Genomic DNA, 15,796 nt, shown 5'->3' with positions numbered 1-15,796 from the left:
TCATGCAATAAGTACTGGTTGTGGACCTTTCTCTGTGTGTGTGTGTGAGTGAGAGAGAGAGAGAGAGCGAAAGAGAGAGAGAGAAAGGGGCTGTCATCATGATGTATAAACAAGCATTTTGAATGATGGAGCTAATAGTTTAATGACATTTTAAATCTTGTCTTTTCAATGCAGATTCCAGAACAGTTTGGTCCAATACGAACAGTGGCCGAAGGGAAAGGTGATGTGATCTTGATAGGCACAACCAGAAACTTTGTTCTACAGGGCACTCTGTCAGGGGACTTTGCACCCATTACTCAGGTACGTTCCCAGCAGGCCCACCAGACATGTTCATTTTATGTAAAATGAGACTATAGTAAAGCATTACAAAGAGGAGGTTATTCCTGTGTTTTGCACTCATATAGCTTCCCTCGGCTTCGGAGTTTCAGTTGTTATCATAACTGAAGTTGGAGAGGAGGAGAAATAGCCGAGCCTCATTATGAAGTATGCAGCGATCCCGGTCCACCGTCATTGAGGCTGAGTGTTGACTGTAGCGTTTCAGGGAGCTTCCATTTGTCTTGGTTCTTTGCAGGGTCACACTGATGAGCTCTGGGGACTGGCGATCCATGCCTCGAAACCTCAGTTCCTGACCTGTGGGCACGACAGGCATGCCACTCTGTGGGACGCTGCTGGTCACCGGCCTGTATGGGACAAGATAATAGAGGTAGACATGCATGACACATTCCACTTCTCTCATAAAAGTTTATCTGGAACATGGTTATTTTTCCGCTGGAGATAAATAATGATATAAAACTGTCCCAAAGCAACTGTCACTGATTGACCCCCTTTGGGTTACGTTGCTTTCCACATCGCCCCAAGTGTGGTCTCATCCATGCAATTCTGAAGTTTGCTGTTGAATTTTTCGACGGCGAGTTAGCCTTTCTGATGGGCTGTTGGGTGTCCTGAGTGCAGAGTCTCTCCACTGGCCCTAATGCTGAGAAGCTCTGGTTATGGGGCCGCTTTCTGTTTACAGCATACCTTTGGAATGAGAATTTACAAGCTGCTCTAAAAGCCTACAGTTTATCTCTGCAGTTTGAGTTTGATCGTAAAGCTTTAGTAAAGCTTTATGTTTTAAAGCTGGAATCTCTGGAATCTTTACGAAAGGAACTCAGCTTGTATAGCAGGGCCGAGCCATCCTTTCCTATGTGTGATAGCAATGACTACACTTACTGAGCGCTGTTTGTATACCAAGCACTCTACATGCGTGACCCTTAATCCTGGCAGCAGCCCTGAAGGATGAAGGTTTTTTCCCCCGATGGCATTGACTAGGAAATTGAGGCTTAGAAGAGTCACACAACTTGCCAAGGTCACTAAGTAAGTGACCGAGCCAGTGTTCACACCCAGCTGTGTGTGATTCCCAAAACCGGATCTTCTACTGCATCAGACTGTAGTGACTCAAAAGCACGTCCTGTGCCCTTGGTGACTTGTATAGTCCCCTGTAAGGGGAACCCCTTTGTAGACCCCACACACCCTCCTTTCAGCCCCACACAGTTGCCGGCTTTTCCCAGCATGCTGGGTCCGACTTTCTCCTGCCTTTCGCTTTCAGAGAAGGCCACTGAGGGATGAGAGCTGGCCTGCCACAGGTGGAGCTGAGCACTGAGATGACAGGGCCTGAGGGGTGACACCGCCATCAGAGGTGGCAGGGCGTGGCTCGAGGAAGTGGGGTCCTGTGTTGTACTTGTCCTTGTCAGGGGCTTGGAGGAAGATGGGGAATGCATGAGGAGTTTGTACAGGGCTGACAGCAACCAGCGGACGCAGTGACAATGGTGGGCCTGGAGGGTGGCCTTCCCTGAGTCTCTGTCAGCACAGCAAGCCTCTGAAAGCGATGCCAGTTACTCCATCCCCCTCGCCTTTGCCAGACTATAAACCCACTCAGCCTGGCAGAGGGGTAGGGGCGCCAAACCAGACGCCAGAAATATCTGCGATTAAGTCCGACTTGCTTTATCCACTGGCCCCATAATTGTAGACAGAACCCTGCCTGTACCTCAGTGTCTTCATCTCAATAATGTTATGAGCCTCTAATGAATTATATGGTAAAGCTTTAAGTGACATGATTTCCCTCTGTGTATCAGTGACAGCCCTGAGCTTAATTACAGCTCCCACTTTGGGAAAAGCATTGCAGTAATGTAACTAATACCTGAAGAGTTTTTCGTCTCTTGTTTTTTTTTAGTTTATCCAACAGTATTTCAGTGCCTTCTTCTATTTCTGCTTCTGTCGCTGCTCTTTTCTTGGTCTTCTTGTGATTAATCTCTTCTCACTTCAGTCCATCCTGAACGTTCCAGCCAAGTGATCATCTGTCTAAAACACACATTCAGTCATGTCACTCTTTTTATTGAAAGAAAAAGAATCACTCCCTGTATTCTTATTTCCTAGCGAGCACAGCCTTTAGCATGGCAATACAGCCCACATTTCTTGTGTCATCCATATGCTTTCTCGACCCCCACCCAGTACATCTGCATTGTAAACCCTCCAACTTTACCTGCCGGCCTTCAATATGCCCCAAACCTCTTCGATCAAACTGTGGCCCTCTAAACACCTGATCCCAAAATGCAGTGGTGTGTCCCCTTCCACCGTCACTGGCGACGGCTCTTCCCGTACAGGAAGGCCGAGCCCACAGCTGTCTGCACCAGGAAGCCTCGACCCAGCTTCCCCGTCTGACTTCATCTGACTCCCCTCACCTGTGACGCCCCAGCTTGTTCCCACCTCTTTCATTGATCACGTTCCACCTTGTATCACAGTTAGTGATGAACGTGTATGTGTACCACCCAATCAAAACCTGGAATGTTCCTTACTTGTCTCCAGGTCCTTCTAGGGCTGTGTAGTGTCTTGGACCCAGTGGGCACTCATCCAGTGTCTGCCTAATGGAATGGGTACAGTGGTCATGTCTCCAGACAGGTCAAGCTCACCCTTCAGCGTGGGGGGCACCCGAAGGGGCCTCCAAGATTTGGAGGACGAGCATTGACTTGGTCTGTCACCTGACTACTGGAGATATGGAAGGGTGTAAGACAGAAAGAGAGACATTTTCAAAGGATACAAATTTAGTAGTATTGAAACATGACCTTTGTCCAAATAGGAAAACTTTTTTTTTTCTCACCTGGAAAGAAAAGAGCTTTTTTTAAAAAAATGGGGCCATATGGCCCTCAGGGATTAGAGCTGTGCTGTGTATTTTATGTGGTAGTGCTGTGTCTGGCCATCAATTTACACTTCCTTTAAAATATTTTAGGATCCAGCTCAGTCTTCTGGTTTTCATCCTTCAGGGTCTGTGGTTGCAGTTGGAACACTGACTGGGAGGTAAGTCCTCGTCAGTACGGCTTGTGCCCTCAAAGTTCATGGAAAAGACGCATGTTGTCTGTATGTCCCTGGGGAAGAGGCTCAGTGCAGCTCTTGGCTGCTTCTCAGCTACTGATGACTTACCAGGAACTAAGTCAAAACTCAAAAGGAAAATGTAAGACGGTGGTCCTTTGCATTTTGGGCCTGGGGAAATCTGAGGAAAGCTATGGACCCCTCTCCTGGAACATGCGCCTATTCCCCACACACCTTTGCCTCCATTTCCAGAGCGTTTGTGGGACTCCTCGAGTCCTCGTCTGCAGCCTGTGGGAGGAGCCTCAGCGTTGAGAAAGCATTTCAAAGCACTGAGAATGTAAACATGCTTTTTCTTGCTGCCCTTTCAAAATGGTAGAAACTGCCCGGACGCTGGGCCTCTTACTCTGATTGAGCTAAGCTGTTGACCAGGTACCTCCGACAAGCCCAGCAGCGGGTCCGGGCTTGCACCCCCCGTCTCCGCTCTTCAGCCGTGTGTCTGAACCAGTTCCATAACCTCTCTGAGTTAGGTCCTTTCCTTAAATTGTGATCATATGACCTACCTCGTCACAGCGCACTGATGCTTGGAGGTGACGATACAGGCAGAACGTCTGCTGGGGTGGCCTGGCAGGCAAAACGGTGCTTATCATCCTTGTTTTATAAGTTTCAGTTGCACTTTTATGTTGTTTGTCCTCATATATCCACTCATTGTGACGTAATTCAAATACTTTTCGGTGATTTCCTCTCTGAAAAGCACACCACTTGGATTCTGTTGTTAGGACTGTAGAGTGTGAGTAAAGAAGGAGTGACCATTGATGAGTCACAGTTAGCAATATCTGAACAGACGGGCACCTTATATCCAGCAGAATTCTTCATGAAAATGTTTGTGTAGCCACACACATACTCACGCGTGCACACACACACACTCACACGCACACACCCCTGCCGTCTCTCTTGGAGACAGCTAAAGCTTCCAACTCAGCAGTTTGATGCATGGCTGTGATGAATGACCGACAGTCAGGTCTTGCCATCGTCGCCATGCTGTCTACGTGTGCTGGGACAGGATGGTGACGATGCCAGGATGCTCAGCATCACAGACGGTGTCCTACGGGGAAGCACAGAACATGCAACCTAATCCATCCCCTCCGTGTATGCCTCCTACGTCTCTGGTCCCAGTGCCAGGCTTAGCTCTAATGGGACAATTCAACAGGACTTTCCAAAGGCATGGCCTAGTCAGCTCGTCTCTCTACTACCTATGTTCAGACCTCTATTAAGATTAAATAACACCTTAAGGGTTAATGGATGTTGTAGATGCAAGGAATCAAAGCTGAGCAGTCAAATCCAAATTTCGGGGGGAGGGGGTCAGAAATTTGGGGATAAGTCAGGTGGTTAGGCGATGCCATGCTGATGGAATGTGTCACCTAGGTTTGAAACTGCAGCAGCAGGAATTCCTTTCCATCCCTGAGAGCCCTTGGAGTCCCAGTTACTGCCACCAGCTGAGGACACACGGGCAGGAGAGTGCAGTTATTCCATCATTTGACATTCACCGAGTGCCGGGTCATTATTAGAGGATACGAAGCCCATCCGTGTCCGTTATAGCATGTCTGATTGAACACTGGGCTTGCAAGGTCGTTCTGGGCCCTATCTGCATTTTACAATTGAAGAAACTGAGCCCAGGGAGGTCAACTTCAAAGACCAGTCCTCTACTCACCCTTCTTCCCTTCTCTGTCGGTTCTTTCACCTGGCTGGTCACACACCAACATTTATGGGAGGTCAGACACTTGGCCTACCTCTGCTTGCACAGCACAACTGGGAAGGTCACCGCCCCCCCACCAGGTGGTCCCAGCCCCTTCCTCCTGGCCCATCCTGCTTTGCCCCAGGCCAGGTGCCTGGGCAGGCTCATACAGGTGGTCCCATGGCTGCTTCCTGTGGCCACGACCAGGTGTTAGGTGCTTGTCCAGCTTCCCTCCCGAGGGCTTTCTCTCCTTTACTCATCAGTGACAGAACTCAAATACTAAGGAGCCTTGTCATAGCCTCGGAACCTGAATCGTTTCACTTAGTAGCCAATATGCTGCTCCTTTTCTTAGGAAATGCTTGTATGTAGGACATTGTCTTTAAATAAAAGCTGGGAATGGTGTTCTCGTTAAGTAGATACAGAGTATTTATTAAGAACTTAGATTAATAGTTTTTAATAGTCTTACAATTATTGTAAGAGCCTTACTTCGTTTCCCACTACACAGCTTATTGTACTTTTTCTCATGTTTACAACAGGTGGTTTGTGTTTGACACAGAAACAAAAGACCTGGTCACCGTTCACACGGATGGAAATGAACAACTATCTGTAATGCGTTACTCACCAGGTTAGAAAACAAACCATTCTCTACTGTAAAACTCTAACATTTATGAAATCCTATGTAGATGTCTTTAAAGAAAAAAAATTTCACGAACCTCCGAGTGAAATTTAAACTACACATGCACATAATTGTGGCATTTTGGGGTTCTCTTCCCTTCTTTGGTCACTATGTTTGTGTATTTTTTTCATTTCTTATTATGGAAAATCTCAAGCATAGACAAAATTAGACAGAATAGCATATGAATCCCCATGTATCCATCACTCAGCTGCAGTTACCTGACTCTTAGTCAACTTTGTTCATATGTAACCCTACCCACTGGCCCACCCCCATGTTATTTTGAAGTAGTTCCCAGACATTTTATCCTCTAATCCATTAATATGACTGTATGTCTCAAAAAGATGAGGACTTTTCTTTTAACAGCCTTATTGAAGTATAATTTACATATAATAATTTACCCACTGTAATGTACAACTCGCTGATTCTTAGTAAATTTGTAGAGTTACATAACTAGCACCACGAGTCAATTCTAGAACCTTCCCGGCACCCCAACAAGTTCCCTCCCTGCCCATTAGCAATTAATCTCCACTTGCAGCCCCAGCCCTGGGCACCCACTGATCAGCTGTCCCGGCTATAAGTTGCCTTTCTGGACACTTCGTATCAATGGACTCGTACCACGTGGAGCTTGTTGCATCTGGCTTCTTTTACGTAGGATCATGTTTTTGAGATTAGTTCGCGTTATTGTGCATGTATCAGCAATTGGTTCCTTTTTAATTGCTGGCTAGTATTCCATTTTATTGATAGACCATACCTTGTTTTCCAGTCATCGGTTAATGGACACTTGGGATGTTTCTGTGTTTCGGCCATTCTGAGTCATGCCGCTACGGGCATTCATCATGCGCCCTTTTTGTAGACATTTGTTTTCATTTCTCTTGGGTAAATCCCTAGGAGTGGAATTGGTGGATTGTATGGTAAATTTGTTTAACATCGTATGAAACTGCCCACTGCTTTCCAAAGTGGCTGCACCACTTACATTCCCACCAACAAGGTGTCAGGGTTCTGGTTTTTCCATATGCTCACCAACACCTGTTACTGTCCATCTTTTTTATTAGAGCCCTTCTAATAGAGGGGTAGCTTTAAGTTGCATTTCTGTAATGACCATTAAAGATACTGAGCATCTTTTCACATTCCTGTCAATCATTCCCAGATCTTTGATGAACTATCTATTCAAATATCCTGCCCATTTTTTAATTGGGTTGTTTGTCTTACCATAGAGTTGGAAGAACTCTTCCTATATTCTGTATATGAGTTCTTTATCAGATATATGATTTGCACTTATTTTCTCTCAGCGTATGACTTGTCCTTTCATTTTCTTAATGGGGTCTTTGGAAGCACAAGCTTTAATTTTGATGAAGTCCAGTTTATCAGTTTTGTTTTCCTATGGATCATGCTTTTGGTGTCCTACTCAAGGTCATGAAGATTTTCTCCTGTGCTCTCTTTTTAAAAGATTATTGCTTTAGCCCTTCCATATAGGTTTATGATCCATTTTGAATTAATTCTTGTGTATGGCGAGAAGTAAGAGTATAAGTTTATTTGTTCTGCTTATAGATATCCAGTTGTCGCAGCACCATTTGTTGATAAGACAATCCTTTCCCTATTGGATTATCTTGACACTTTAGTCAAAAATCAATTGAAAATAAATGTAAAGGTTTATTTCAGGATTCTCAGTTCTGTCTCATTCACCTTTCTATTTATCCATGTACCAATACCACACAGTTCTGATTACTGTAAACTTGAGAGTAAGTTTTGAAATTGAATAATATAATTACTCCAACTTTGTTTTTCTTTTTCAAAATTGTTTTAGCTATTTTAGGTCCTTATCATTTTTACATAAATTTTAGAATCAGCTTGTCGATTTTCTAATTCTAAAAAACCTACCAGGATTTTCATAGGGATTATATTGAATCAATATGGGAATAATTGCTATCTTGACAATACTAAATCTTGCAATCCTTGAACATAGAATTTCTCTCCATTTACTTAGATGGTCTTTCATTTTTATCAACAATGTTTTATAGTTTTCAGTGCACAAATCTTACACTTCCTTTGTTAAATTTACTCCTAAGTAAGTTGCTTTTTATTCCATTGTGAATGAAATTGTTCGTCTAATTTTATTTTTAGAATGTTGGTTGCTAGTATAGAGAAATAAAATTGATTTTTGCACATGGATCTTATATCCTGTGACTTTTCTAAACTTTTATTAGTTTCAGTAGGGGTGTGTGTGTGTGTGTGTGTGTGTGTGTGTGTGTGTGTAAAATCCTTGGGACTTTTCTTCGTACAGGGCCATGTCATCTGCAAATAAAGACAGTTTTACTTCTTCCTCTTCAATCTGGATGCCTTTATTTTTTTCCTTACTGCATTAGCCAGAACCTCCAATATAATGATGAACGGAAGTGGCTAGTGTGGGTCCTTGCCTTGCTCCCAGTCTTAGGAAGAAAACATTCAGTCATTTATCATTAAGTATGATGTTAGATGTCCTTTATCATGATGAGGAAGTTCCCTTCTATTTCTAATGTGTTTAAAATTTTTATCATAAGTGAGTGTTAGTTTGTCAAATAGTTTTTCTGTATCCATTGAGGTGATTGTATGGTTTTTGTCTTTTATTAATATGGTATATTACAATATTTTCAGATGTTAAGCCAACTATTACTGAAATAAATCTCACATAGTAATAGTGTCTAATCCTTTTTATGTATTTTGTGAATTCTATTTGTTAATATTCTAAGAATTTTTGCATCCATGTTCATGAGGGATATTGGTCTATAGTTTTCTCTTCCTGTGATGGTTTTGTCTGGTTAAGTTATGAGACTACTACTATTGGGCTATAGAGAAAATTGGAAAATGTTCCTTCTTTGTCCATTTTCTGAAAGAGTTTGTAAAGGATCCGTATTATTTCTTTACTAAATATTTGGTAGAATTCATGTGAATTCAGTGTACATCTGGGCTCTTTCTGTGTGGGAAGGTTAACTACTAATTCAGTTTCTTTGCTTATTATATATCTATTCAGATTTTTTGTTTCTTCTTGAGTCGGTTTTGGTAATTTGTCCATTTCATCTAAGGTGTCTAATTTATTGGGATAAAATTGTTCATAATATTTGTTTGTGAATCTTTTTAATTTTTTTGAGGTTGGTAATGAAGTCCCCACTTTCATTCTTGATGCTGGTAACTTGTGTTTTCTCTTTTTTTCTTGATCAACCCAGTTAAAGATTTTGTCAATTTTTTTAATTTTCAAAGAACCAGGTGGGGCATGCGGGGGTAGGGCAGGTGCACAGAGGTGAGGCGGGAAGGGCCATCCAGGCAGGGGACGGATGCAGAGGTGAGGTGGGAAGGGCCTTCTAGGCAGGGAAGTGGGGCAGGGTGTGCAGAAGCCTGCAAGAACGTGGAGTGCTCAGTGAGGAATGATGAGGCCACATCCGGTAGGGCCTTGTGGACCCCACTCAGGAATCGCGTCTCCATCCCTCTGTGCTGGGGACGGCAGGGGAGATTTTATAAGGGGAGGAATCTGCCAGGTGTAGATTTTCAAAAGATAGTTTGGAAGTGGTATAGGACTGACTCCAAAGCAAAATTTTTTTTTTTAAGTAATTGGTTAATCTGGCCATTTTTTCTAATCTGTGATGGCAACTGGCATGATCCCTTGTGATCAAGTGTTTATTTTTAACAATTGAAATGTAATCTGTCGTATTTTTGTAGATGGGAATTTCTTAGCAATAGGCTCCCACGACAACTGTATTTATATATACGGAGTCAGTGACAATGGGAGGAAGTACACACGAGTTGGCAAATGCTCGGTAAGTGCATGTATCATTTCTCACGGACACAAGTGTCGTCCTCTAATTACATCAGTAGAGTGTGAGTCAGGAGTTTACAAGCTGAGTGAGACTCATACAGTGCTTCTCGCTCCCAGGGTCATTCCAGCTTCATTACTCACCTGGACTGGTCTGTGAACTCACAGTTCCTCGTGTCAAATTCCGGAGACTATGAAATCCTCTACTGTGAGTAGCACCCAGGAGTATGTTTATTCTGAGACCAAAACAGGGCCTCCTGCAAAGCACTTCCCATACAACTTGGGCCTCAGTTTCCTCCTCTGTAAAATAGAGGAGTCAGGCTGGACAACCTCTCAAGTCATTCCTAACACTGAGACTCTTGGAGTTTGGGCCGAGCATGGTCCCATTGAGGACCCCGGGGAAGAAAAGGCCAAACTTTACAGAGAGAGGCTGGTGGGGGGCAGATGTGGAAGAAGAGTGTGAGGTCAGAGCTGTCACAGTGAGAGGGACCTGGTGGGGACATCACCCCAGCAGGCAGACCATGATGTCTCTCCCAGCTCTCTGGCACCCCTCCTCCTTCTCTTCTAATCCCTCTGGCCAGTGTCTGCACCCAGGCAGGACCTGGGAACGGTGAGGATGATAATGGCTGGCGCTTACTAAGCACATACGACACATCGTGCTCAGGTTCCTCAAACATGTGCCAAGCACCTGCCACGTGCCCAGCTCTGGCCTAAGCATGGGATCACGGGGCATGAGAGGGCCGATCTCCACCCTGCTGGAAGGTACTAGGAAGTGCAGTGTCCTTACCTACATCTCACATAATCCACAGCACCTTCAGGCTCGCCTCGTTTTATAGGCCAGGAAATCTGGGCTCAGATACCAGGCCATAGCATCAAGAGCCAGTGGGTGGGGAGGTGGTGGCCCACTTGTGAAGGAGCCTGGGTCAGGCAGGGCAGCTGGTGGGGGAAGAAGAGGGAGTGGCTTGTGCCAGGGCCACGCCTCGCTCCTGGCTAGTGACTGTGTTCTCCTCTTCCCGCCCTCTCCAAGGTCCTGCCTGACATGAGGCAGAAATGGGGGTGAGGGGGCGGGGCGGTTTCAGGGATAGGCCCCAGGTCTAGAATCTTCTCAGACACTAGTGAGAGTCCATTTGGGGCACAAAGCACCTGGGAGACCGTAGTTACTTGATCTGACTGGTTTCCAGAAGCTTCCATTTCTAACTCAGATTGGTGTGTATGCAACATGCGTATGCTGGGGAGAAGGCTGGGGAGCCTGACAGCAGGGGGCTAAGTTGTGTTCAGGGCTCCAAGGGACAGTGGGTGGGTAGAGGCTTAGGAACCAGGGGATGGTCAAAGGAAAAAGCAGCCAGACTTGGGGAAGCAGACCCAGAGAGGGAGATGGGAGGAAACAGAAGAGGTGGGCCCCACCCACACCCTGGCGCTGGGCTCAGTTCCTGCTGTGAGCAACTCCCACGGGGCTGGGGAGTGGATGGTGTCCCTCTCTGGAGGGCTCTGTAACAGATGAGGCCTGGCTCTGAGGGCCCAGCCCTACCCTGGAGGAGAGGGGGCTCTTTGGCTCAGATGCCACCAGACTTGTGTTTGCTTTTCCCAGGGGTTCCCTCTGCTTGTAAGCAAGTCGTAAGTGTGGAAAGTACGAGAGACATTGAGTGGGCAACATATACCTGCACTTTGGGATTCCACGTCTTTGGTAAGTTTTCTCCAGCTTTCAGTCAGTTCAAGCATTAGGTATATCTACTTTTAGAATATTTCTCTAACAGTTAGGAAGTCTCATGGTCACCAGTTTTGTCATACCAGTCTGCTGCTGCATGAGCCCCACAGGACACATTCCATGCAGCTTCCTGGGGAAGGGCCAGGCAAGAAGAACCAGGAGATGGGTTTTAACCCTTTACTGTTGTGTGAAACGGGTCTTGAAATAATTCTCTAGAATCTTCTTACATGAGGTTGTGCTAAAACTTCCTAGATAGGTGGACCAGATGGCACTCAATCAATTTACTTATCATTTTGTTAGAGTGATTACTGTATCTTTTTGGCCCTTAAACTAAATTTTTCACTTTCTTCATAGTTCAGATTAGGAATATATTCATAAATGATCTAAAATACATTGCCACAATTTAGTAGAATTTTTTTAAAAAATCAGTATTTATAATCTGTTTATGTAAAACAATAAATTGGCCAGAATTCCACAAATCTCCTTAAAGCTAGCATTTTACCATGTTCTGGCATTAAAATGCTAGGAATGCCCCACCCTGGGTTTTCTCTAGAACTTTTCACCAGTTGAAAAGCTGATGTGCATCCAGCTCTCTCAGATCCAAAGTTATTGGGACCAAAAGGGTTCTCCGGAGCAATGGTCAGGAAACGGCACTCCTCAGACCACACTTCAGGCCCACCTGGGCCCAGGGCTGCAAAGCCAGAGGGCTGCCTCCCCCCAGACCACGGCAGACAGACACCATACCTGCTGGGTGCCACCAGGCAAGCAGCAGCCACAGAGAGCTGACACCAACAAATGCCTGAAAGGCACACACAGACCCAGGGTTAAAAAGTCCTTTGGAGAGATTACTCAGTTACCCAGAAGAAAGAAAAGTTAGGAAACTTCAGGCTTGAGGACTAGTTAGATGACCATCAGATGCCTCGGGGACAAAGGAAAGGCATTGTGTTTGGAACCAGGGCTTCCGGTGCACTTTCTGCTATATTGTCAAGAAGGGGCCCGAAGGAGGGGGGAGCCCCACCAGCCTGTCTTTGCCATCCCCGTGCAGTAAGTAGAACTGGGCTAAGCGTTGCAGGGGTTCCTGGGAATGGCCTGGAATATTTCCCAGGGGCACCCAGAGTGGCCCTGAGCCGAGACACCACGTCCTTTGGCTCTGGTTTCTAAAGCTGGGGACTAAGGTGAATTCATTTTGGTGCGAGTTCAATGGCCAGTCCCCACGCAGCGTGGCCCAGTGTTTCTGGTATTTCCAGTGCTCTGTCTGTGGTCTGTGTCTTAGGAGTGTGGCCAGAAGGCTCGGATGGAACCGACATCAATGCCATCTGTCGGGCCCACGAGAAAAAACTCCTGTCCACTGGTGATGACTTCGGAAAAGTACACCTCTTCTCTTACCCTTGCTCTCAGTTCAGGGTAAGGACGCATCTTCCCGAACCTCACCCCTTATGGTGCCGCATTCGCAGCCTGACCTGGCTGCTTGATAATCTAATAGAAAAGCGCTGTGAGTGAATGCCACCAGTCACAAATGCACACTTGACCCTGTCATCCCACTGCCCTAGGGGACTTCAGGGGATCACTGTCCTCCGGGGAAACCCTGACTTGACAAAGCCCTTAGAATCTGGCTCGTCTACCTCTGTCTCCTCCTTGGTGGACCTCAATCCTCCCCCCTCCCCCACGTGTCTCCCATTCCCCAACCCCCAGCCCTGCTGAGCTGAGGTGGTACCAATGCCTGGCACGCCCTTCCTAGTCCTTCCCGTTCCTGATCCTCCTTCACCAGGACACCCTCCATTCCGGCATCTGGTTGGTCCCTCCTTTGGGTACTCCGTGCCCCCTACAGCCCTCTGGTATTGAACATATCCCAGCCCAGGGCAGTCACTTACCCATGTGTGCCCCCCGACCAGATTCTCTATGTGCAGGGACTCCATATGGCTGTATCTGGGTCCCCCCTGTGCCCAAGCTGCACGGATGAGAGCTGCTGCTGAGTGAGGGAAGAAGGAAGGAAGGGAGGAACGAATGTTCATTCCAGCCCTTTCTGACTCCAAATCGTTGGCTTTGCATTTAGCTCCCTCCGTGTCTTTCTTCCCAGGCTCCCAGCCACGTGTACAGTGGGCATAGCAGTCACGTCACCAATGTTGACTTCCTCTGTGACGACAGCCACCTCATCTCCACGGGCGGCAAAGACACGAGCATCATGCAGTGGCGGGTCATTTAGAGCAGGCCCGGGATGCACGGCCTTGTTTACTCGGTCACTGTGATTTCTGTTTTGTTTGAAAAGTTGTCACAACCCTCAGGAAAGTCAGTCCCTGTACCGGTTACCTTTGCTTCATGGGTCAGTGAACGCCGCGTCGGGTCAGCAGTTCAGGTTTCTCCATGTACGATATATAAAACACATTTAATATACAAAAGATGCCAAGGTTTACATTGCGGTGACACCGACAGAATAACTGGTGTATCCTTCCTAACTTTTCTATGAACTCTTCGAAAATGGTCACAGAATGCCTTTCCAAATACTGTACATAGGCTTTACTCTTTCACCGTCGAGCTTGCTGAGTCGAATATTTATGACAATAACAAGGTACTGAATTATGATCGCTGTTGATTGGTTGGTTGGAAGGAAGGAATGAAGCGATGGAGTAGAGGAAATAACTGACTTGCACAGGAAACGCCGATAGACTTTCTGTGGTCACGGTGTCTCAGGTTCGTGCAGCTCTCCCTCTGGGAGGCTGGGGCGAAGCCGGTGGCACTCTCCTTGCGGTTAGCAGATTGGACTCCAGAGTAACTTAAATGTTTCAGCAGAGGATTCAGGCATGTCAGAGTTTCAGCAGGCTGCCTGACCCGTCAGCTGCTTAGCACCCTGCTGAGTGGCGCCCCCTTGGGTTCCGCGTTCACGTGCCGTTGTGAGTGGTGGACATGTTCGGCCACCTTCCTCTGCATATTAACTGGCATGATATGGTATTGTACTTGTATAGGATTTTAGCAATTCATAATAAATATGTAAGGCTAGGCTTTACTATTTTATGCTTATGGACATTGTACATTTGTATTTTAAGACCAAGTAGACCAAGTCAAAAAGATACCATAAAACCTGCAGTAAGGAGAAGTCTGGAGGGCTCCACTAGGTACAAAAGGCAGCCGCCTTTTTTCCTGCCTTGTGTACCTGGACGGCTCGTTCTTGCCCAGGAAATAAGATTGCGTTCTGATGAGTAAAACGTAGGTGGCATACATTTAGGAAGAAGGCCTTATCCATGTCGATGGTGTGACAGATTGAAATGTATTGTTTACATTGGGGAATGTGTCTCAGATTTTCAAACAGAAAAGTAATCAACAGACTTAAGAACAAATATTAAGATTTTTACTTGTTGTAGGCAAGTAAATGAATTACACCGCGCGAGCTCTGCAGCAGTGGTTTCTAGTGGCCGGTTAATCATGACGTTGGAAGCAATTTTTAGGACATCTCCAGCCAGCTGCGGAAGTGCAAGGCACCAGTGAACACTATGTATTAAAGGTGAATCTGTTTGTATGTATCCTGATCAGATATATTCTGTAATGAAATAAAACCTGAAAAGTGGATTTCTTATTGACCTATAATCATGAAAGTATATAAATTAAAATATTTAAAATTAGCTATGATTCACACTATATTCTGTTTCATATACAGATTTCTTTTCTCACCTGGGAGCTATAATTTGCATGTGGTGTGTAAACATGCATCAGATTAGATAACTAGAAGGAATTCCGCTTAATTACCATACCCAGTTGTTAGTTTACTTGGTTATGTAAATACTGGCAGAAATAGTCATTTTGAAATTAACAATTGAGAGAATAACCAGATCAGGGAAAGGAAAAGGACCCATTATTGACTTATGAGATCTACCTTTATATCTATATACTTCCACTATTTTTTAAGCTCAATAATGGGAAAAGGATATGTATATAAACCAATGTTGCTATCTTCATACTTACCCACATTTAAATGAAATTCTTTAAACAGCCCCATTGTTCATTGTTCACTCACTTGCTCATTAACAGAGCAAACAAGGGCCTCGCACCACCACTCACTCCTGTGGGGCAAACAAGACCTGGAACCTCCGGGGTTGTGTTAGAACGAGACCCCAGAGGCGGGCAGCTTCCAGCCCACAGAGCCCAGCCTCTTCCTCCCGGTAGCCTGTAGCCACATGCGCTCTTAGCCTGGCTGTGGAGAGTGACAGGGGAGGGGCTGTTTTCCTAATCTCCTGCTAACAGGGTTTCCAGGTAACTTTCGAAAGTGCCAAACACTACACATCATGTAGTATGTAGAGACTCGAAAGCAGGCTGCCTGTAACGGCATTGCAAAGTTCTATAATAAAGAGCCCTGTTTATACTGACATGTTCCAGAAGTGCCCAAACTTGACCGTTGGGCACTTTTGCTCCCAAGACACTAATTATTGGCTGTGGATCAGCATTCCGTGACATATCCTCTTGGGGAAACGCTGTGAAAGACAATTCGGATGCCGAATGATTCTCCATTTCTTCCTCTCCCTCCAGTTTCCACCAGGAAGGGCTTCAAGGGCAAATTCTGAATGGTGG

General features: G+C 45.6%; 1 protein-coding gene across 5 annotated transcripts in view; it reads left to right on the top strand.

Moving 5' to 3' along the window:
* EML1 (EMAP like 1) overlaps window positions 1-14,868 on the top strand; it is a 163,837-nt gene extending 148,969 nt beyond the window's left edge. For 2 of the 5 annotated variants that reach the window (XM_033108794.1, XM_033108793.1), the window contains exons 16-24: window positions 175-300; window positions 572-703; window positions 3,263-3,330; window positions 5,611-5,699; window positions 9,441-9,538; window positions 9,655-9,742; window positions 11,123-11,218; window positions 12,513-12,643; window positions 13,317-14,868. In XM_033108794.1, coding sequence (XP_032964685.1) covers window positions 175-300; window positions 572-703; window positions 3,263-3,330; window positions 5,611-5,699; window positions 9,441-9,538; window positions 9,655-9,742; window positions 11,123-11,218; window positions 12,513-12,643; window positions 13,317-13,442 — 954 coding nt within the window. In that variant the 3' untranslated portion in view covers window positions 13,443-14,868. The remainder of the gene's footprint in view (window positions 1-174; window positions 301-571; window positions 704-3,262; window positions 3,331-5,610; window positions 5,700-9,440; window positions 9,539-9,654; window positions 9,743-11,122; window positions 11,219-12,512; window positions 12,644-13,316) is intronic. The other 3 variants (XM_033108795.1, XM_033108796.1, XM_033108797.1) reach the window with 3 other exon arrangements.
* Window positions 14,869-15,796: the final 928 nt, after the last annotated feature.

This window comes from Rhinolophus ferrumequinum, chromosome 6 (genome assembly GCF_004115265.2).
Source record: "Rhinolophus ferrumequinum isolate MPI-CBG mRhiFer1 chromosome 6, mRhiFer1_v1.p, whole genome shotgun sequence".
Lineage (NCBI taxonomy): Eukaryota > Metazoa > Chordata > Mammalia > Chiroptera > Rhinolophidae > Rhinolophus > Rhinolophus ferrumequinum.
This window is presented reverse-complemented; position numbering and strand designations above follow the sequence as displayed.